Source organism: Chiroxiphia lanceolata, chromosome 33 (genome assembly GCF_009829145.1).
Source record: "Chiroxiphia lanceolata isolate bChiLan1 chromosome 33, bChiLan1.pri, whole genome shotgun sequence".
Taxonomy (NCBI): domain Eukaryota; kingdom Metazoa; phylum Chordata; class Aves; order Passeriformes; family Pipridae; genus Chiroxiphia; species Chiroxiphia lanceolata.
In genome coordinates, this window is record NC_045669.1 from 627557 (window position 1) to 650100 (window position 22544).

The 22544-nt window shown below is 50.1% G+C and overlaps 1 protein-coding gene across 1 annotated transcript; it reads right to left on the reverse strand.

The window, feature by feature from the left end:
• Positions 1-2873: 2873 nt before the first annotated feature.
• LOC116779934 (ankyrin repeat domain-containing protein 7-like) lies at positions 2874-6762 on the reverse strand. The gene is made up of 5 exons (XM_032674447.1): positions 6705-6762; positions 4722-4846; positions 4303-4476; positions 4107-4214; positions 2874-3053 (listed from the first exon to the last, which is right to left on the reverse strand). Exons 1-5 carry the CDS (start codon positions 6760-6762, stop codon positions 2874-2876), a joined length of 645 nt encoding a protein of 214 aa, XP_032530338.1.
• Positions 6763-22544: the final 15782 nt, after the last annotated feature.

The following is a 22544-nucleotide window of genomic DNA, read 5'->3' on the forward strand; positions in this document are numbered from 1 at the left end:
TTTGGAGATTTGGAGTGTGTGCTGTGAAGGAAGAGATTCACAGCACCTGAGGTAAGAGGAGAGAGGCAGGCTTTGCAGCCAAGCCCTCTTCCCCCTTCTTTTCTGCAGTGAAGCTGTAGAGGGGGGCTTTTCCTTTCCCTCCACTGTAAGTGGAGGAGAGGCTCAACTTGAAGCTGAGCCAAGAGACTGGGCCGTGGAAGTAGGCCCGGTGCTCGGGGGGAGAATCCCAGGCGAAATTGGAGGCGAGCCAAGAGCTCGAGAGTTGCCTGCTGAAGCTGACTGAGAGCAGCTGAGAACTGATGTGGAGGAATGAAGATTCCAGGACACAGGCGCTTGATAAGCTACACTGCAGCAGCCTACGAACCGAGGTGAGACCCCGAGAGGGAGAAATCACCAGCAGCAGAAGAGCAAGGACTCAAAGCTATCTTCTTGGACTTTGTGAGGAGAGACTGCAACAAACAACTGCTTGAACTTGGTGAGGGGGGAGCGTTCAGGAGCCCAGAACACTCCCACAGCAAAAGACTGTGTTACATATCAACCTTAAAGGCTGCTCCTGGACTAAAGTTAAAGCAGGGGCTTGAAAGGACTGACTGATAGTAATGTAATATATATATATATATATAGTTGCCTTTAGTTTGTATAGTATTTATTTGTATAAATAAATATATATACTTCCCCCTTCCTCTACAGAAGCCTCTGGCCTGAAAGTTTCTCTCGGGTGTTAGGATAAATTGTGGGAAGGGGTGGGGGGAAGCCTAAAAATTGGATTTTAGATTTCTAATGTGGCTCAAACCGCCACAGGAACTTTCCCCACAAATATGCCACTTTTTGCTTTCACACCTGACGCTGACCAGATGCAGAAAAGGGATTTTAGAAGGAAAATGTAGGAGGAAAAAGGAGTCTGTTCTTAGCAGTCCAAAAAAGCATGGACTTACCTTTCCAGTTTCTTGGCGAGGCTTTTTCTGGTTTTGGCTTCCACCAGATACAGCTCTTTGTACTTTTCCACTTCTGCCTGGGTGGATTCTTTTTGAAAAGGTCTTTCTGGTTGGTTGCTTTTTCTCCTTCCCAGTGCACGTTCCAGATCTCTAATTCTGTCTTCTAACTGTTTTTTCAGGGAGTCCAAATGACTGGTTCTGATTTCTTCCAATGTGTCCTGGTAGGCTGCCTGTGCCTGAAGGAGACAGTGCACCTTCAACCACCACAAGAAAAAGAGAGCTCTGCCCAGCACAAAATTGCACACACCCAGTTTCAAGGGCCCAGCCTCACTCAGAGAGGCAGCTGTGCCTCCTCACTCCCAGCAGCAATCAAGGCAGAACCCAGGAGCTACCAGGGCAAACAATTCTTTTCATTGGGAAAGAAGCCCAAATTAGCACTCTTCTTCAAAGCTACTAATGAAGAGACACTGGGTCGGTAGGACAGGGCATGTCCAAAAGGATTCTTCAAAGACAAGAAGAGCATCCTCCACCTCCACCCACTCACCCACACCCCTGGAATTTAAGTGACTCCTTTTCTGAGTACCTTCCCCCCCTGCAAGGACAAAGCAGCACCTGTAGGTCTGGCCATGACAGCTGCAAGTTGCCAAACTCATTGAAGGATGAGCAGCGAGAAGCAGAGCAGCACACAGAGATCCCCCCAAGCACTGCAAAGTGGGAATCTGCCTTGGGCAGCCTTTGGATTCAGGGACCTGCCGCCACATTCCACACCCATGACAGCACTCCTGCCCAACCAGATTGCCTTCTGCCACTGCCTTCAGCAAAGACAGAAGCTAACCCACAGAATACAGGAGCAAAAGAAAAAGACCAAAAACCATGGCCACAAAAGAAGTTTACGTAGTGCCTGTGGACACTGGGGAGAAATTCACTTACTGGCAAAACGAGGCTGACGTCTTGTAGCTTTTGACTTATTTCCTGGTCAGCTCCTTCTTCCACCTCTCCTTTACATTGTTCTCTTTGGCTGCCATCCAGCACCAAAGTCTCCAAATGATGATGGAGTTTTGTCACCTCTTCTTGCAGCTGACATTTGCTCTTCTACAGTTTTTCACACTTCCCAAGCAGAGTGGACAGCTCTTCTGGCAAAGCCTGGTTTGGGGCCTTGAGCTGCATGCCTGTTCTAGGCTCCATGTCCAGCTGCTGGGAAAGTTCACCACCCTGGACACAGAAAAAAAAAAGAAAAGGAAACTCAGTGTGATCTAAAGGCAGTGAATTCTGGGAAAACCTCTCAAGGGGGGGGCCATGGCAACTGTATTTATCATCTACTGGAAACGAACCTAGAAAACACTTGAAAGATTCCCTGACAGAAAGAAGAAACTTTAGACCTACTTAAGAACTGGGGAGTCACTTCTGGGAGCAATACTTCTGGGTCCTTTGGAGCTCATGATGAAACTCCTCATTTAGAATCTAAGAATTCCTCCAGTGTCCAGCACAGTAAATACCCTCAGGACTTTTGTAGCAGCTGGGGAAAGGACCAGGCTGCTTTCTGAGCAGCCTCTGCTGAGGAGAAGACAGAAACTGAGCTTCCCTAGGCTCTCCAGGAAAACTTCATCTGACAACCTCCCCACAGAAATAGGTAACTAGGCTCAAGAGTCACAGAAAGGCAAATTTAGGACCAGCTTACTGAGGCAGAGGCTTGCAGGGCTCTCGGAAGGGCTTCAACGCCGTCGCTTGGCTGCTGGACAGTGGCTTCCAATCTGCTGTTCTCACTTGCAAAGCTTAAGAAGAAATACAGCTCTTATTCCCAGAAAATCCAATGCCAGACAAACTGTGCTAAGGAACAGAAGCCACAGCAGAAGTGTCCTTCAAAATCCCACTGACTCTCCCCCTGTTTCCACCCAATCCCCCAAAGCCACAGACCCCTTGCTTCACTGGGTTACTCTCTTACTGCTGCGCGTCTTCTTCCAGTTGGTTTAGAGTTTTATTGGTCTCCGAAGATGCCAATGGGAGGTCCTGCAGTTCCTGGGAAGAAGTTATTGCCTCTCTTTTCTTGTCATCCAAGGCAGTCTTCAAGTCAGGAACACAATGCTCAGACTGAAGATGCTTTTCTTCCTCCTCCCGCAGCTGTAAAATCACGGGAAGAATGCACAGTTGTCAGGGGAGCTTTTCCAGAGAGGAGCCAGCTGCTGCTGAAGAACTCAGGTGCTGCATGTCTGTGTGCATCCCCTCTGCCCAAAGAACTGCAATCCATTCAAGTCCCTTCAAAGCTTCACTTCTACTCCCCAATGAACACAATGAACACTGTTTTGTCCGTTTTCAGGATGGATAGGAAGCAACAGGCACCCCCAGGTTTCTCCCTGTGGGGACAGGCTTTCCATACCTCCGCGTCAGCCCTGTCCAGCTCCTCCTGCAAGCGCAGATTATCTTCCTCCAGGTGAGCCTCATGGCTTCCAGGAACCACAAGAGCAGTCCTAAAACATGCATAATTTCATCTGAAACATGTCTGATCCTGCATCATTTTTCCCTGCTTGCTCCCAAAACAGCTCTTCCCCCCTTTCCTACAAGCTCTGGGAAAGCAAAGTCAAGTCCATGGAAGCATTGGAGAATTTCTCTTACAAGGGGTCTCCCTAAAGCAGCCTCAGCTACCAGCTCAGGCCATGCTGTTCAGGGCTCCTTGCACTGCTCTTCAAAGTCCCCCCAGATGCAGCTGCACAAACTCCCAGGGCAAGCCCTTTGACCCCCTGACCATCTCCATGGCAGGAAGTTTTCTCCTTCTGTGCTCTCGGAGCCCCTCGTGCCCCCTGGGACAGTGTTGCTTCTCTTTCCCCCAACGCTTCCCTTCAGAGCACTTAACGCACCAACTCTGCCTTGCCTTAAACCCCCCTGGCCTGCAGAGCAGCCACGCTGCTGAGCTACTAGCAAGTTTCCCCGTGGCTCTGGCTCTGTGTGGGGGGAGGGCACCACAGACGAGACTTTCTTGCAGACCTCAGAGGGCAAAGGACGAGAGCCCCTGAGGTACGAGAGCAGCCAAGTGCAGACCTGCATTTACCAGTCCCACGGGGAACTGCTTCCACGGGGCTCCTCCTTCTTTTTCCCAGCTCATTGCCACACCCCTCGTCTGGGGCACACTTGCAGACTACCCAGAACACCCAGGTGCTGTTTTGACAAAGCCCTCACCTTTTCCCCCTGGGCTTGAGCAGGCCTGTCAGCTGCTTTTTTCAGAAGGCACTCCAGAATCTCTTCATGCTGTTGCAAGGCTGCAAGTTTGAAGGGGGTAAATCCCCACTAAAAGGAGAAAGAATCCCCATTAGAAAGACACAGACAAGCTCTGCAGCTGTTGGAAAGAGCAACTTTAGCCACATGCCAAGGTTACCTGGTTCTGAGCATCACTCTTGGCATGATGCTCCAGTAACAGCCCTGCTACAGCTGTGTTTTTAGAGAGGACAGCCAGGTGAAGGGCAGTGTTGCCGTCAGCATCTGCCAGATTCGGGTCGGCACCGTGTTCCAGCAGAATAGCAACACATTCTTCCTGCTCCTGCTGGACTGCCTGGCAACAACACACCAAAAGGGAAAGACTTCCAACTTTTCCATCCCCCTCTGTCACAACTCCCTCAGCTCCTGAGTGCTGGCATAGAAGACCATCTTCAAAGATGAGCCAACAAAGGCTATGCCGTGCCCATTGCAATAGGCGTGTTTCTATGGCCCTGCAGTGCAAGGAATCCTGCCAGACACCTCCCCTTTAAGACACCAGCACTAAGCCCCACCTCCAAGCTCAGAAGGCATCCCACACACCTTCATCAGGGCTGTTCTCTTGAAGTTGTCAGCGAGGTTGGGCTGGCTGTTCTTTCTCAGCAGATATCTGACGACATCTGCATGGCCATTGGCCGAATCCAGATGCAGAGGTGTAGGAAGCGCCTCTGAGGGCACGAGGGATGTGCCAGGGCAGTGGGCCCAAGAGAGCATGCGCGGTCACATATAAGTCTATTGGCTGAAGAAGTCACATGGCATACAGGGATATAAGGAGCGGGAATTTTGAAATAAAGTCTCTTTGTCCACACCACTGCACGAGGAGCGTACTTATTCCTTGTTATACAAGGACCCCGCCGCTACAAATGGCAACCCGAACGGGACCCTTTTAGCTTATATTAAGCAAATAATATCTGTCCTGAGTCAGGAATTAGCCGGTGGTTCCGGGATCGTCTTGATTTTGCAGAGACGGGAGCCTTTACCGCAAAAAACCTTGACGTCAATAATTCCGTGGTCTTAGTGGCATCTAAGAAACGGACAGTTAGTTTAGGAGCTCCAAAATATTAGAAAGAGTGCACAAGAGAAGAAGAAGAAGAAACCGAGAGGTCAGAGCAGCCACCGGAGAGAACGGAGAGGGTCAAACGCAACATCAAAAGCGGTGAGTCCAGCTGGGAGGCATCATGCACGTTTAAGACTGCTCCCTGGGCGAGAGCGTGCCTACAGCTCGGAGACCCGGGCCACGGAGCACCTTAAGATCGTCAGGGAAAAGCCTGTTGGTCCCCTGTGCGTCGGTCTCCTGGTAAAAGCGGTTTGCCGCTGCCGACAGCACCGACCGGACCACGTGCGAGAAGCGGTTTTACCGCATCTCAACACCCCCAGCCACTGCTGACCCCCGTGGAGCCCCGTTCCAGTTTCTCTGTCCAGCAGAAACTATCGCGGCTCCCCGCCTGCTCGCCACCGCTGACTGACCCTGCGGGCGTGTTTAAAAGCACTGCCGCAAAAAAAGCCCCCGCGCCGCATTCAAACCGCGCGGGCTTTACCGAAGGTGCCGCGCCTTCCTGATACAGCACGCCCCAACCCCCGCACCGCCCAGTGAACTGCGGGAGCCCAGGAGCCGCCGCCGCGCCGAACTACCGCCGCCGCGAAGGCCATCCTCGCCGGAGACGGAGCCGGACCCGGACCCGTGCCGAGCAGCCGCCGTGTGACTGAGACGCCGCCGCCAGCGCCGCCGCCGCCGTTCGCCGCTTTTGCAGCCGCGCACACGCTGATCGCCTGCAACCCCAAGCCGCCACTTCTGCAGCCAACCCCGCGCCCGTCGCTACAGCTGCCCCGTGCCTGACGCTGCCCTGCGCTCGCCGCTTGCCGCCTGCACCAGGACACCAGCCGCTGCCGCCGGGATGCCACAGCCCAGCCGACAGAGAGCCAACACAAATCAACAAACCGACAGACCCTCTTCAGCAGCGCACGCTAGCAGCGCCAAGACTCAAAGGTAACATGGGAAACTTCTTCCCTACCGAACTCTCACAGGACACAGACGCGCTAGCCACACTGCTGAAACCTTATTATGTACAGGTCACAAGGGCTGAATTAACAGAGTTGGTACGACTCATTAAAGCAGCCGTACCAGAACTGCCTCTGGTTGAAGCCCTCCACATACAAATTTGGGACAAAATAGGGAACCTCATCAAACTCAGGGCTCAGGGAGGAGACTCCCAAGCAAACAATGCTTACCCAGTCTGGCAAGCTATAATGACTGCCTTAAGCAGAGCCCACCAAAGAACGACAAACTCACACCCCCCCACTCACGCTGCAAGCAGCAACCCAACTTTTACGCGCCGCAGTTTAAACACACAAAATTCGGCGGGAGGAGGGGGTGGAGCCGTTCACAATTCCACTACGGGGAAGGGAACCGGGAGCCCAAGGGACACGGGTCGGCTGGAAGGAGCGGGACCCCAGATGCGAGGTCCCAGTCCGTGGGACAGCCGCAGGGGGTCCCGTGACGGGAATGGGGGGGCTAGTCCAGATTACTTGCCAACCCATACCACGGATGATCGCCGACCACGCGCCCAGGGGCGGGCACCGCCATCTCGCCTGCCACGCAGAACGGACAACAACCTGTCCTTCCCCACCTCCGCACCGTACACCCCCCCCCCCCCCAGGCAACCGCTTTCGCCGAAGCTGCAAGGGGGGAGGGATGGGAGGAATGGGGGGAGGAGGAGGAGGGGGATTTCGGGATAGCTTTGCCAGGAGGGGAGGAAGCAACGTACCGAGAAGGTTCAATTGATAGATGGGCTTTATGCAGAGAGGAGGCATTGCGAACTGGGGACTTACAAGTTATATAAGCATGTCCAGTAATTATCGGACCACGCCAAAGCTGCAGGTTTCAGCCATTGCCACATGAACTAACCAAAGAACTGAGACAGTTGATGAGAGAAACTGGTGTATCTTCCCCTAACACACTTGCATTCTTAGAAACACTGAGCACCACTTACATTTTCATGCCACACGACTGGAGAACCCTGTTGAAAATAAGCCTCACTAATACACAGGATAATGTATGGTTGAACGATTTCAGAGAAATCTGTTCCACTTATGCTAACGACCCACAAGCAGGGGTAACTGCACACCAGCTCACAGGGGATGGTAACTATCGTTCCATAGATGCACAAACCGGGTACAATAGAGAAATATATGAAGTCATAGCAAAACATGCCATGCGGGCAATGAGAAAACTACCCACATCAGACAAAGACACAAACCTGTCGTTCACAAAGGTAATGCAGGGCCCAACGGAACCTTACTCACAGTTCCTAGATCGGCTGCAATCTGCACTAGATAGACAGATTGAGAATGAGGAAGCCAGGGAAATCCTTAGCAGAAGACTGGCTTTCGAAAACGCTAATGTTGATTGTAAAAGAGTTTTGCAAACCCTTCCTAAAAGGGAAACTTGCAGCATCTCAGAATTAGTTCGTGCCTGCCAAGAGGTTGGTTCCTTCACACACCAAACTGATTTACTGGCAGTAACACTGAGTGCTCAATTAAGAACACAGCAAGGGACCAGACCCAGGGATGGTTGCTACATTTGTGGGGCCCCCGACCACTTCCAAAGGGACTGCCCTCAGAAACCTCTAGTAGTGGCACCTCGAAAACAATCCAAAGCAAAAAGGGTGCCAAAAAACGGGAGGAGAGGGGCACTGTCGCACGCCCCGATACAACAAACACATGCGACACAAGAGAGCAGACTGGCGATTTGTGCCCCCCCACAACAGCCAGCAATCTGTGCCCCTACACCCCAGGCAGCGCTGGGCTGGACTTATCCAACAGGGACACAGTCTTCATAACTTCCACTGAGGTAGTGCTAATCCCGACTGGACGTTGGGGTCCCCTTAGCCCAGGGGTGCATGCATTGCTGATTGGAAGATCCTCCACCACCAGAATGGGTTTGTTTGTGCTGCCAAGTGTAATAGATTCAGATTCTCATAGTGAGATTCTGATAATGGCATGGACCCCTTCACCCCCCTGTTTCATCCCAAAAGGACAAAAGATTGCTCAATTAATCCCCTTCTACAGTGCGTCGCCTGCAGGGGAGGGGGGGAGGGAGCGGGGTTCAGGGGCCTTTGGCAGCACGGGACACCCACAGGTTCACTGGGCAGTAGCCATTACAGCCTTACAGTCGCTGATGACGTGCCAGGTAAATGGGCACCGATTTACAGGCCTTGTAGATTCTGGGGCTGATATTTCCATAATAAAAGACTCAGAATGGCCACTTGGCTGGTCTACTGTTTGCCCAGTTGCAACCATTCAAGGGGTGGGAGGCACACAAAGGCCCAGACAGAGTGCTCAAATACTCACTGTCTTGGGACCAGAGGGACAATTAGCAAAAGTAGCTCCGTTCATAGCTCCAATCCCTTGCTCTTTGTGGGGACGGGATATTCTTGGACAATTCGGCACAGTAATGCAAATTCCTCCTGCAAGCAGCCAGGTTTTTCAATAGGGGCCATTGGTCAGCCGTCCCAAGCACCGATTAAGCTAGTCTGGAAAACTGACCAGCCGGTCTGGGTAGACCAGTGGCCCATGAAAAGGGAACGGCTTGAACATTTAAAAATGCTTGCAAAGGAACAATTAGAAGCAGGACACATTGTGCCAACAACCAGTTCCTGGAACACCCCTGTATTTTGTATTCCCAAAAAGACTGGCAAGTGGAGAATGATTCAGGACCTCAGGGCAGTAAACTCAGTCATTGAGTCCATGGGGGCACTGCAACCAGGGTTACCCTCACCTGCTATGCTCCCAGCGAACTGGTCACTAACAATAATTGATTTAAAGGACTGCTTTTTTACCATCTTTCTGCACCCCGAGGATGCCCCGAGATTTGCATTTTTCATCCCAGCATTAAACAACTCAGAGCCTATGCAAAGGTATCACTGGGTTGTCCTCCCTCAGGGGATGAAAAACAGTCCCACCATTTGTCAAACAGTAGTTGCAAACGCTATTCAACCCATCAGAAAGCGTTTTCCCTCTGCAATAATTTACCAGTACATGGATGATATTTTAATAAGCATGGTCACAGAAAATGAACTGCAAATTGTTGTTACTGTTCTGATTGATGCTGTCCAAGAAGCAGGGTTGCAGGTTGCACCAGAGAAAATCCAGCGATCGCAGCCCTGGAGTTACCTTGGATGGAGAATCACACAACAACAGATTTCCCCACAGCCGCTGCAACTCGAGGTAAAGGACACCCTAACCTTACATGAGTTGCAAAAACTCCTGGGAGCTATTAATTGGTTAAGGCCTATTCTGGGCTTAACCACAGAGAAGCTACACCCTCTCTTTGTGTTACTAAAGGGGGACTCTGATCTAACGTCTAACAGGGCTCTGACAGCAGAAGCCAAACAGGCGTTAGACAATTGTGCCAAGGTAATAGAAACTAGGCAAAGCAGAAGGAGAGATCCTGAACTGCAAATCTGCCTGGCCTTAATTCCCAGCAGGTACCAGCCATTTGCAGTCTTGTTTCAGTGGGACCAGACTGAAAAGGACCCACTGCTGGTTCTAGAGTGGCTATTTCTGCCCCACACACCAGCTAAAACTGTATGGTCGATTAATGAAATGTTTGCTAAGCTTGTTATTAAAGGCAGAGGACGATTACAGGAACTCGACGGACGGGATCCAGCTGTCATCTACATTCCAGCCACGAAGGACAATTTAGTTTGGATGCTGGCTGAGGACGCCGAGTTCCAAGCTGCCTTAGCAGGTTTTGATGGTGACATTTCAGTTAATCTCCCTAAGCACAGACTTTGGGCAGAAATCAACAATTTACCTTTAAAGGCCACAACCAGATGTAAAACTGAGCCGGTAAAAGGCCTCACAACCTTTACAGACGCATCTGGGCGATCACAGAAGGCTGCAGTGACTTGGGTAAATCCTGATACAGGACAATGGGAACGGGAGGTACAGACCATGAACCAATGCTCTGTGCAGGTTCTGGAATTAGTTACCATTCGTATTGCCTTGGAAAAGTTTTCTGAACAACCGGTTAATATTGTCACTGATTCTTGTTATGCTGCAGGGTTAGTTTCACGCCTGGAATGTTCATTTCTTTGGGATGTTTCTAATCCTCATTTGTTGTTTGAAATGCGTTCTATTTGGGTTCTTGTCAATCACAGAAGGTTTGATTTTTACATAATGCACATCAGGTCTCACACTGACATGCCAGGGCCAATAGCTGAAGGGAACCGGGAAGCTGACAAGGCAGCAATGTTCAACACAGTACCCAGGACCCTTGAGCAAGCAAAATTGTCCCATTCATTTTTTCATCAAAATGCACACTCTTTAAAGAGACAATTCAAAATTACAATTAATCAGGCTCGAGATATTATATTGACTTGTCCAGACTGTCAAAAAATAACCCCTATGCCATCCCAGGAGGGTGTTAACCCCAGAGGGTTAATATCCAATGAGATCTGGCAAACAGATGTTACACATATTCCCGAATTTGGCACCTTGAAATATGTACATGTAACTGTAGACACACACTCACAGTACATCACTGCGACAGCACACACAGGTGAGAAAGCCAAGGATGTAATAAGACACTGGCTAAGCTGTTTTGCTACCCTTGGCACTCTAAAACAGATCAAAAGTGCTAACGGACCGGCATACGTCTCTGAAAAGGTAAGGAATTTCCTATCAGAATGGGGAATCTCACATATCACAGGAATCCCACACTCACCTACTGGACAAGCAATTGTAGAAAGGGCACACCGTACACTGAAAGAGATGTTAGTAAAACAAAGAGGGGGGGAGAAGCTATGTAGTCCACAAGAACGTTTGTGGAAAGCCACATATGTGATCAATTTTTTGAATTGTGACAGTGCTGAAAGAAGTAGGTATGAGAAGCAGCACAAATCTCAGGCGTTTGCCTCTCCCAGGCCACTAGTCATGGTAAAAGATTTGATTTCAGGGCAATGGACAGGACCTTTAGACCTTATGACTTGGGGGAGAGGTTACGCTTGCGTGGCAACAGGAAAAGAACTGAAGTGGATCCCCTCCAGTTGTGTAAAGCCCTACTTAGATACACAGTCACGGCTGCAAGAACCAGATAACGCAGGAGTTTAAAAAGAGTTATGTTTCAGTTTATATTAATGACCAATGTGGTAACAAGCAATCTACAAACATCGGTGTGTGTATGTGTGTGCGTGAATGATGACGGTCGTCAGTGAGTGAGATGAGTGAATGAATAAAAGAATTGTATGACTGGACAAATAAAAAACACCTCACAAAACCACATTACCTACACCACAAGGTCACTTTAGAAGAATTGAGTTTTTGATATGCTTACCCTGTTTCTTAAATAAAGTTTGAAATCCCCAGTTATTAAAAAACCCTCAGATTAATAAAGGTTATGGTTTACACACGGTTGGGCTAAGACCCTAAGTTAATAAAATAATTATCCAAGTTGCACTACCCTATAGGACTATAAGAAAGTTATAAAAAGGTTTACAATAGAAGTATAAGGAGCCAAGCAAGCAATGTAGTGGGTTACTGCGAGTTTGGCAGTTTACAATGTTTTGAATGTTTTGCACTGTTGTTTGCACTGTTGTTTTGCACTGTTTTTGTGACTTCTTTAGATAACTAAGAGAGGGGATGTGTAGGAAGCGCCTCTGAGGGCACGAGGGATGTGCCAGGGCAGTGGGCCCAAGAGAGCATGCGCGGTCACATATAAGTCTATTGGCTGAAGAAGTCACATGGCATACAGGGATATAAGGAGCGGGAATTTTGAAATAAAGGCTCTTTGTCCACACCACTGCACGAGGAGCGTACTTATTCCTTGTTATACAAGGACCCCGCCGCTACACAGAGGTGTCCTAAAAATTAAACTGATGCTCTTAACCTGGACAGACAAAGGATGAGCCCAAACTGTGTCTCTATCCAGCACCCTGGGGACCCTGCCCGCACTCTGCTCCTCCTGCTCGTGCTGCTCCTGCTGCTGCTGCTGCTGCTGCAACCCTGCCCTGATCAACCAGAGGGCAGAAGAGAACAGGTGAGGGCTGAGCAGCTGCAGAACAGCCCTGCAGAGAGACCACGGCCAAGCGGCAGGTGGGCAACACGCGTTTGCAACAGTGCTGGAGCCTGACCGGCAGCTCCAAGCAGTGAAAAGCTCAAGAGTTCCCTCTCCCAGCTGACAGGGCAAATGTCACTTTGCAAGCCTTGTCCTTAAGAGAGGGCTGCCGAGGACTACTGCAGCTTGGCTCAGGAGCAACCAAGGTGTGCCATCAGCGTGGCCCAGAACTCACCGCATCTCCTGGTCTGGCCTGTCGATGCCGACTACCTTCACGTACCAGCGCCAGCGCCTCAGCCAGCCCAGGTCACCGCGGGCGGCCGCGCGGTGCAGCCTGCCCAGCCCCTTCTTCCTGAGCTGGGAGGTGCTGCTGGAGCTGGTGGCAGCCCAGGGCTGCCCACTGGGGCTGCTGGATGGCGACTTCCGTCGCTTCTTGCTGAGAAGCCACGGCATGGCCCTGCTTGGAGCTCCCAGCAGCAGGAAGGGCAAGAAGGCCCCGGCGGGCTGCCGGGAGCCAAGTGGGGATGAGGAATGGGACGGGACGAGGTTTAGGGGGAGGGTGACAAAGGGGACAAGGATGAGAATAAGGACGGGCACAGGGTAGAAAGCACAAGGTAGACGAGGTCGCCCCGCGCAGTGGTCGTGGCCTGCAACTGCCAAGACGGCGATGCAGGCGCGCAATGCTCCCCGAGCAGGATGTGCTGCTGCTCCCCGAGAGGCTACAGCAGCTCTGTGTGCCGGCTGCGGGCACCAACAAAGCCGTACCCGACTGGCGCCTGTGGCGTCACAATGGCTGGTGGAAGGCTCAGCACGTCAGCGTGGGGTGTGACAGAGGCCACGGTGCAGGGTGGGGCCAGGCGGGACAGGGCAGGGCGGGGCAGGTGTGAGGGCGGCCCTGCTGGGCCTTGTGGGAAGGAGGCGGCCTGGACCTTGTGAGGGCGGCCGGCGGGAGTGGGCACTGCCCCGCCTCAGGGCGCCTCGGGGCAGGGCCCGGGACGCTCCCACCGGGCCGGAGGCTGCGGTAGGCACTGGAGTAGCTCCCTGTCATGGTTTGAGAGCCCCAAAATCTAATTCCCTAGTCCAAACCCCCCTCCCACATCTCAGCCCAGTGTGAGATGGGTTTTCTAGATACCACACAAGACTTAAAATGGGGGGAAGGGAATATATATTACAATGATTGTACAGATACAAATAAATATTATAATACATCATATAGAATCTCAACTATCTCTACCATGGTAAAACAGTATTTGCAATGGATTAAATCTCTTCTCTCTCCAAATAAAAGTCCAGGAGGGAAGAAGGAAGAGATCCTTTCCACTCTCAGAGCAGCAGCCTCTCCAGAGTAGCAGTCTATCTCTCTCTCTTCCATGCAGCAGCTGTAGCTGGATCTCTGCCAGTACACACGAGGTGGATATCCAAACCCCTCGGCCCTTTGACTCCAAGCAAGGGTCTTCTCTTCTGTGGGCTGCGTTCACCCAGACAAAGGTCACTTCACCACGTCATATCAACGAAGTGCCGAAACCTTCGTGACGGTCCTTATCTTCAGGGGATTCAAGCCCCCTTTGCAGAGCTCCTGTGCTCTGTCTCAAAGCAGTGTGGGGGGCAAAGCCCTCCTCCGCATTCCTTTGGCTGTCCTGGTTCAGCTCCGGGAAGCCCTGAGCTTTTCAGCTCCTCTCTTTTCAGTACTGTAGCACTCTAAGACTCTTCTTAAGTAAGAGTCCATCATCTTCCTCCTATCTAGGAGGTCTCAGAGGGGTTTGGGGACTTATTTCAGTTCTTACCCAAACTCTCTCTCTCTCTGTAGAGCTTCGTTCTCTCTCTGCTGCTGGCTCTCTTTCTCTTTCAGACAACTCTGTGTTTTCCTTGGTTGCATGCTGTCTCTACTGCTTCTCTCTTATCTCTTGGCTCTCTGCCACTTCTCGGTCAGTGCTGTTTTGCCACTGCTTCTGCTGCTCATGGTGGAGAAAAAAACCTCCAACTAACAGAGGGTGTAGAATACACAGTTTTTGTTGCACCCACCCAGTGATAAACTGGTCCCGGCCCCTGCAACTAGGACAGATTGCTAAGGTCAGTTACCATGGCAACCATCAACCATTCCCGTTGTTATGGCTGGTTATCATGGTAACCATTATACAGTTCATTGCTACCATCGGTTACCATGGCAACTATCATATTTCCCACTGCTACGGTCAGTTACCATGGCAACCATCAGACATTCCCATTGCTATGGTCAGTCACCATGGTGTCCTGGTTAGGGAGCAGAGGGGGCAGTTTAGCGCTTTGTGGGTGTCACCAAGTTATTTATCCTGCACCATCCGTGCCATCCCTAGGGCTGTGCTTTCAACAGGAAAAGCCGGGGCTCTGCACCGCAACTGCTCCATCCTGCCCCGCTCTCTACAGGGCAGGGACTGTCAGCATCACTCCTGCACTCCCCGTCCTCTGTCCCGCTGCTCCCCCTTCACGTTTTCCCCGGATCAGGACGATGGACCTTTGGTGCTGAAAGGGGAGACCAAGATGGGTTTTGGTGCTGAACCAAAGCTCTGAGCAGGACAGGGCAGTTGGGGGGCAACCTCAGACCCCTCAGCCCTGGGGTTGGGAAGAGAAGAGAGGAGCCAGCGTGGGACTGAGTCCAGGGAGCGGTTGCGCCACACGGTCGGGACGACCCAGCTCCCGGGGCTTGGCTTGTCCTTGGTTCTCCTTGGACACATTACCCTTGGGAGCTCTCCCACCGCGTTGCCTTTGTCCAGGGGCACCGCGCGGACACGTCGCACAGGGAGCATCCGACATCTTGTCTGTGTGCCCCATGGTGACCCCCTTTTGGGGGTGAAACACCTTCTCTTTCTGGATACTTTTGCTGCTGATATTGCTGTTGTGACTCTGCGTGTCTTATTCCATTGCTCTGTGCTTTCAGTGAATTGTTATCTCCACCCAGAATCTCTCATTTTTTGTCCCTCCCTCACCAGAAGGGGCGTGGGAAAGGGAGTGACTTATCTGAATTTTAATTTCCTGCTGGTGCTAAAACCAGCACACCTGCCATGCACCAGCCTCGGGAAAGATGGAATGATACATGGGTGCTGGGACCTGCCAACATTGGGATACACATTTAGCAAAGGCCACCTGGTCACTCAGCACTGGGGGATGTGCCAATTGGGCTGACCCTGTCCAATCCAAGGTTTTACGTGCCATGGAAAGGGATAAAGTTCCTGTAGTGCACATTAAAAACATGCTGGGAAAAGAGTCTGGGTTATTCCTGCTTCAGGCAAAGGGAAGTTACAGTGGTAACTATCTAACACTGCATTCTCACTGCTGTGGCCACTCTTTGCCGTGTCAGGGGTATTACAGTGAAAATCACTGACAGAAATGAACAGCGAGTTTGGAGGAGACCAGACAAGCACAGCGGTGATGGAACAAGAACCGGTTGCAACAGGCAACAATCCCAGAGTAGACAGCATTTTTCCTGCCCTGAAAGAGTATTTTGGCAGATGGAGCCTAAAATCCTGGACTAAATGAACTCAACAGACTTTCATAGACTAAGCAGTGAGATCTGTGGGTTTATATCAAATGATAGGAAAGGTGATGGTGGAATGTGTTGGAAAGTGTGGGATCTGACATGGTGTAAATGGTGTGGAATAAGGGGTGGACACCATCCTTGTCTTGGCTGTTCTTCCTAGTAGATAGGGTTAATCTTCCTATAGATTAACTGCAGATTAATTCTGAGATAGAGTTAATTTTCTTCCTAGTAGCTGGTGCAGGGCTGTGGTTTGGATTCCATGGGAGAACAATGTTCGTCACACACTGATGGTTTGGTTGTGCTTATCCTAATCAAGGACTTTCCAGCTTCCCGTGCTCTGCCAGGTGCACAAGAAGCTGGGAGGGTGCAGGGCCGGGACAGCCAGCCTGGACATTCCAAAGGGATATTCCACACCACAGAACATCATTCTCGGTGGATACATGAGGAGGGGTTGTGCAGGAGGGACAGATCACTGCTTGGGGTGTGGGGCATTGGGCAGTGTGTGTGAGCAATCATGTTGAGCATCACTTGTTTCTCTGGGGTTTTATTCCTCTCTCTCTTTCTTTTCTCTCCCTTTTCAATACAGTTATTATTACAGTTACTACACTTACTATTATTTTCATACTTTACTTCGTTTCAGTTATTACATTTTTCTTATCTCAACCCACGGGTTTTGCCTTTTCTTGATTCTCCTCCTCCTGTCAGTGCAGGGAGAGGTCAGGGGACTGAGTGAGCAGTTGTGGCACTTGGCTGCTCACTGGGGTTAAACCACATGAAAAGGAAATGCACAGGAGCGGAGACCCTGTTGGGATGTGCTTTGTATTCACGAACTGCCCAACACCAGCTGGATAGAAAAGGGCCACACCTTATGTCCCTGCAGCGCTGGGATTCACTCACTGGCCCAAAGACACCCAATGTGTCTGAGGAGCCCTGGGTGGTGCCTGTCACACAGCTGCTGGGAATGGGGACGGGGTCCCTGCACAGGTCATGTGCTGTCCAGGGCAGGTACTGCACTTGTGCTGGAGAGCCCTGGCACCTCCCCTGGCACTACAGGCCCCTGTTTGGGTACTAAATTCAGGTTCAGTTGCCCTCAATTATGTTCAGCAATGAAGGGGTGTCCAGGAGACAACTGCCATTGTACTCTAAGGACATGTAGAAAATACCCTGATAAAGAATAGGAGAGAGACCTCCCTCCCTGTGCCATCTGACTGCATTTGGTCAGCTGAGCACCTCTGTGGGTTGCCCTGGACAGAAGGAGCAGTGACAGGTTCCCCTGTCCTACATGTGGGCACCTTCTGCCACTGAAGTTGGCCAAAGCAATGTCCCAGCAGCCTCCAAGACGATCCCACAGATGCTGCCCTGTCCCTGGGAACTGCTCCATTGGAACCTGCAGTTCCCAGCAGGAATCTCGGTCACCTCTGGCCCCTCAAAAGTGACCAGGGGTTTGTGTCCCAGCAGGTCACTCATGGCTTTGGTCTTCATTCATTCCCATGGGAGCTGGGACAAGGAGTCTAAGACAGTTTAAATAATTGCATGATTCAGTTTGTGGGTACAAAGCTGAATCCTTTGTTTGACACAACTCTAGCTATATATAGGGTTCAGGGAAGGAGGGACATACATTGTATTCATATTTGAGGTTGAGGGTCCAGGAAGCACAGGGGGATATTTTTCTTCAAACAGATAAACAGATATTTCTTTATCACATTTACAACAGGAGATGGGGTAAACAAGGTGGTGTGGTAGACGACGAGATAAGAACTCATACATGAACAGATCATGACTTATCCAACTTTATTGTGGTGTTAGCACAGCTTTCATTCGGCAGGTTTCTGGGCCAAACCAAAGAACAGCCAGTGGAGAAAGGGACACAGGGATGGGCAGTTTGTGTACTCTGCCACTTCAGGGGGAGATGTAGAGCTACAGAGAGAACCAGCCAATGTGGATCCCTCCAGGAGATGGTTCCCATGTCTCATCTAGGCAGTGGTTGCTCCAGTTTGATGTTCACTGGTGGTTACACCCACCCACACCCACCCCAGTCTCATGTGCACACACACCCGTCTCACCAGAGTCTGGTCCCCCAGAGAACACAAGACCCCATGATTTGTGCTTCCCACTCCAGAAAGTGGCACTTGGACCTCCCTCCAAACCCAGAGCACAGAGTTCCCTTGTCCCAAACAGTTCTTGTCAATGGAGGGATGAAGGAAACAGGACAGACTGTGGGGATCCCTTGCAAGGCACGACTAGGGACGGGCGCTGACCACTCACCTGTTTGTACATGACCAACTCCTTTCATTCCCTTTTCCCTCTCTTTTCTCATGTTTGTTCCTACCCAAACTACCTTGACCCCACCCTCTCTCCTCCTGTGGTCCTTTCCTAGGCATCCCATGGTAAGTCTTGCACAGACCCCAAACTCCCTCTCTGGCTGCCCATCACGAGTCTCAGACCCCGAGGCAGAACCCCCCAACCTCAACTGGCAAGGTCACCTGGGAGGCTCTGCCATTGACCCTCCTGCTGAGTCTGACATGAAGAGCTGTTTGAATGTTCTTTAATTTTTTTTTACCTTTTGGGCTTTCAATTGTTTCTCAAAAAGATAGCAATTCAAATCCCAGCAATGGCAACTCCTTCATTTGTATGGAAATGTTGGGGATTAAGTCAGATTTAAATGCTGACATGGGATATGCAGGTAACTGCAACCCTGTTCCAAAGGATTTGGGGATAGCAGAATCAATGAATCACAGAATGGTTTGGCTTCAAAGGGACATCAAAGAACCTCTAGTCCAACTCAGCTTCCATTAGCCAGGGACACCTTCCAAGAGTTCAGGTTGCTCAAAACTCCAGACCTTGGACACTTCCAGGGATGGGGATGCCACTTACTGGGCAACGTGTGCCGGTGTCTTACCACCCTCATCATAAAATATTTCTTCCTTACAACCAATGGAACACACCCCTCCCACCTTGTTCAACTCCAGTTATTGTGCCTTGTTCTGCCATACAACCCTTGGCAAAAAGGGTCACTCTGTCTTTCCTGGACTCACAGCACTCCATTTTCATGGTTAAACACCTTGGAGAGGGCCCAGAGATGGCCCAGGAAGGAACGGGGGGGCCTCGAGCACATGACCTGTGTATAGAGGCTCACAGGTGTGGAGACAGAGGACAGAACAGGAGTAGCCTGGGAGGGCTTGAAGGGTGGTCTCAGAGATGCTGGAGCTTTCCTTCATCTTGGAAAACAGAATGAGAAAGAAATAATTCCACCAAGGGCAACTGGGGAGGTGCAGACTGGGCAGGAGGAGAAAGGAATTTCAAGTCAGGAGCAGCGCTGTGCTGCAACACAACTCTCCTGACTCTGCCCGTGCACTGAACCTTGGGAATGCCTAAAGCTCTTCCCTCCCTCCATAAAAGGTTTGGTTCCTCATCATCCTTCGGTGTTGGGGGGCACCTGGAATCTGGCAGGGACAGGGGCTGGTCTGTTCGACCTTGGGGCTCCTCCAGCTTCAGCATTGCTGGATGCAAACACTGCCCCTCCCAATCCCCTGAGCTGTGCACAGAGTGTGTCCTGATTCTCTCCAGGGGCCTTCTGGCATTGGAATCAACCTGAGCAAGATCCCAAGCAGTGTGGGCTGTATTTGCTCCTGCTCTGTTTTATTCCATCAGTCCAGGTCCTGGGAAACGCATCAATAGTCAGGAGACAGAGGAGCTAACTAAAAAACTAAACTTGTATTGGAATAAAAGGAGGAGTCCCTTCTATTACTCGAGAGGATCCATCAAGAAACACATTCTGTCCTTCAGTTCAGGGACCATCTGTCAAGTCTCTTCTACCTCATGTTTGAAGATCTCTCACTTGAATATGGTTGTGAACTGTCTCTTTTTCAGGGTCTTGTTCATCCCTGTTTAAACAAGAAGCTGGATTAAAACTTTGTCCACTTTTGATCTCTATGTCATTTTGTTCCATTAAACAAGTTTCGTACTGTAATGATCGTGCATTAGTCATCCATTTAGAGGCTTTTTCTTTTTACAGTGCCTTAACCTGCTGTGGGACTTTAATAAATGTCCTCTTGTCATTAACTTTCTAGCCTCAGTTACCATTTGGGCAGTAGTGGCACAGCTTTGGAGACAGTGGGGCCATCCCCTTACTGCTGGATCTAGAAGCTTGGAGAAATAGGTCACTGGTCTACGAGAGCCACTGTGGTCTTGTGTTAGCACTCCTTTTGCGTGTCCCTGTTGAACATCTCCATGTAATTCAAATGCTTTGTTCAAATCTGGAAGAGCTAGAGCAGGGGCTTGGGTTCATTTCCTTTTCAGTTGTTGGAAACTTCCGTTCTATCAAAAACTGCCCTTCTCAACCAGGGCCCACTCAGCAATTTATCAAGGGTTCTATTGTGGTGGGCCTGTGACATCCCTGGCAATCCATCCCCATTAGACAACGGACCTCTTCTTCCTCAGGGTCCATCTGCTTCTGTGGACATTCTCTTTTCCAACGTCCCTCCCTTTTACAGATCGTGCATTGGTTCCTCCCTAGCTTAGGTGTTTGCTTAGAAGAGGGAGGAGTATTTTGAAGAGGTTTGGGGGTCCAACTCTCCCCTTGTCCGCTCATCCCTCCTCCCTTAGGGAAGGAAGGAACTGAGCCATTACCTTAGCTTTCATTTTGGCTTTTCCATCCTCCCTCCTTACAGAAACTGATTGTGCTTTTCTATTAGTTCTTCTAAAGATTTAGTTTGCCACTCTTCCTCTTTCTGAATGCTTTGTCTGATGTCAGGCTGTGATTGAGTGACAAACTGTACTTTTAATCAGGTTTCAAATGCAGGGCCTTCGGGGTCTAAGCCTTCCTGTTTTCTCAAGGTGTCCCTAAGCCTCTCCAGCCACTGGGTAGGGCTCTCATCTTTCTTTTGGTGTAGAGACATAGCTTTAGACATGTTATTTGTGTGTGGCACTGCTGTTTTATTGCTCTTATTCAATATGCTCAATAATCTCTCAGGTGGCCTAAGTGCATCTGGTTGTTCAGATCCCACTTTGGGTCTGCCTGTGGAATGGCATCAGCCACTACAAGGGCATTCTGTCCTGTTCCACCCACAGCTTGTGGGTGCTCATCCTCCCAAATCTGCTGTGCCTTTTGTAATATCATTCTCTTTTCCTGTGGTGCAGAAAGGATTCCTATCCAGAAATCCCAGTCTTTCCAACTGTAATCTGCACTCTCTAGATATTCATCTATTCTTTCTCCTACTCCTGTAGGATTCTCCAAATAAGATGGAAGCTCTTTCTTGAATGCTCTTACCTCCTGAGTTGTAAGTGGCACTATTACAGAACCAGAACGTCCTCCTTGCCCATCCACCAGACCCTGTCTCAGTGGCATTTGCAACACTCCAGCAGCACACTGCCTTCCGCCCTTGTTTTTGGAGGGCACAAGATTAGACTACTTTCCTCCCCCCCCATCACTTTCCCTCACAAGGGCACTTTCCTGCAAACGATGCTGTCGTTCTGGCTGTCTGTCCCATTGAGAAGGTGGAGGTAATTCTTAAAACACATCCCAGTTTAAATTTTTCTCCTTTTCCTTTTTAGTCTTGCTTTGGTTTTTTCCTTCTTTCATATGCTCTAGTTTTATGGAAGAAGTTTGCTTGAACCACGCATCACCACAGTCTTTTTCACTTGTTTCCTTCCACTACCATCTAAAAAGGTACACAGGGTCTGGATAAGACCTGCATCGTAAGACCCAAAACGCGACCACCTAAACCCTCGAGGCAGTGGGTACTGCAGCCAACAAAAATAACTGTATTTCACTCTTAACTGCTTAGTTACTTCTTTTGGTGGTTTTATACTATCTCAAAATTCCAACATTTTACCTAAGGGACTCTCTGGAGGAATATAAGAGTTGTCACCCTTTTTGCCACATCCCCTATCTGGATTTTTGCCCCTCTTGGGCACTGACCTTTTGCCTCCCTTGTGCATTTTCCTTTTGATTTCCCCCAGTTCGCACATTTACTCACTGGTGAGATTCCTCAGTCTTTCCCTGTGGACTCCTTTCCAGATTAGGACATTTCCTTACCCTTTCTTCCCCTCTCACCTGCCTCTGGACAGTCTCAGGAACCCGATGAACTGTTCAATTCTGGCCACAAATGAAGGGAGTTGATCACCAAAGCTTCAAAGCAGGGGCTTCCCCATCTCTTGCAGCTGCTGCGTTCTCTTGTTCCTCAGCAAACTATACAGATACTTCAAAATGGGGTTGAAGGCTGCATAAACGGTAACTTTCTACTCTACTGCTAAACCAATTAGGACTGTAGCACAAGTTTTGCAAGAACAGTCTTATTATTACTTATACCAGGCAGGAAGTTTCCAGCACAGGATGAATTGTCTTTGTTAGTCTCTTCTTTACCTTGTGGTTACTTCACATGTCCTTGGAGGTCTCTAAATTCTGGATTCCACGTGTCCAGATTTGAGTTCCCCCAGGATTTCTTCATTGAAGCTTCTCACAGCTAGTTTGGCAAAACTTAAAGTTTCAGTCATCTCATGATCAAACTCTGACAGTAACTGTCTGTGAAAACAAGCTTGGCACCAAGTTGACCAAAGTGGGAAATTTCTTGATCGAGGTGTTTGTTCCCTCTTGAGCCTCCTTTTGCTACGAGGGGATTTCTCTGATGGTTCCCTGTTGGTTTCCATTATCCCAGGAGTCCCTGGTTCATCTCTGTAAGACATCAACTGTGCTCCAGTGTGGCTGTTCCACCTCAGAATCACCTCAGAGGGGCCCTCATGGGTACCTTGTCCCCTGTCCTAGTTAGAACAGCTGGGACCGATTCATCACTGGATG

Excerpts from the sequence above, each read along its gene's own strand:
- LOC116779934 (XM_032674447.1), bottom strand. The coding sequence starts at position 6,762 with ATGGCGGTGCCCGCCCCTGGGCGCGTGGTCGGCGATCATCCGTGGTAT. Across the intron at positions 4,847-6,704 it reads TCCGTGGTATGGGTTGGCAA|AGGCGCTTCCTACACCTCTG; the intron begins GTAATCTGGACT and ends TCGTGCCCTCAG. Across the intron at positions 4,215-4,302 it reads AGAGTGATGCTCAGAACCAG|TGGGGATTTACCCCCTTCAA; the intron begins GTAACCTTGGCA and ends TTCTCCTTTTAG.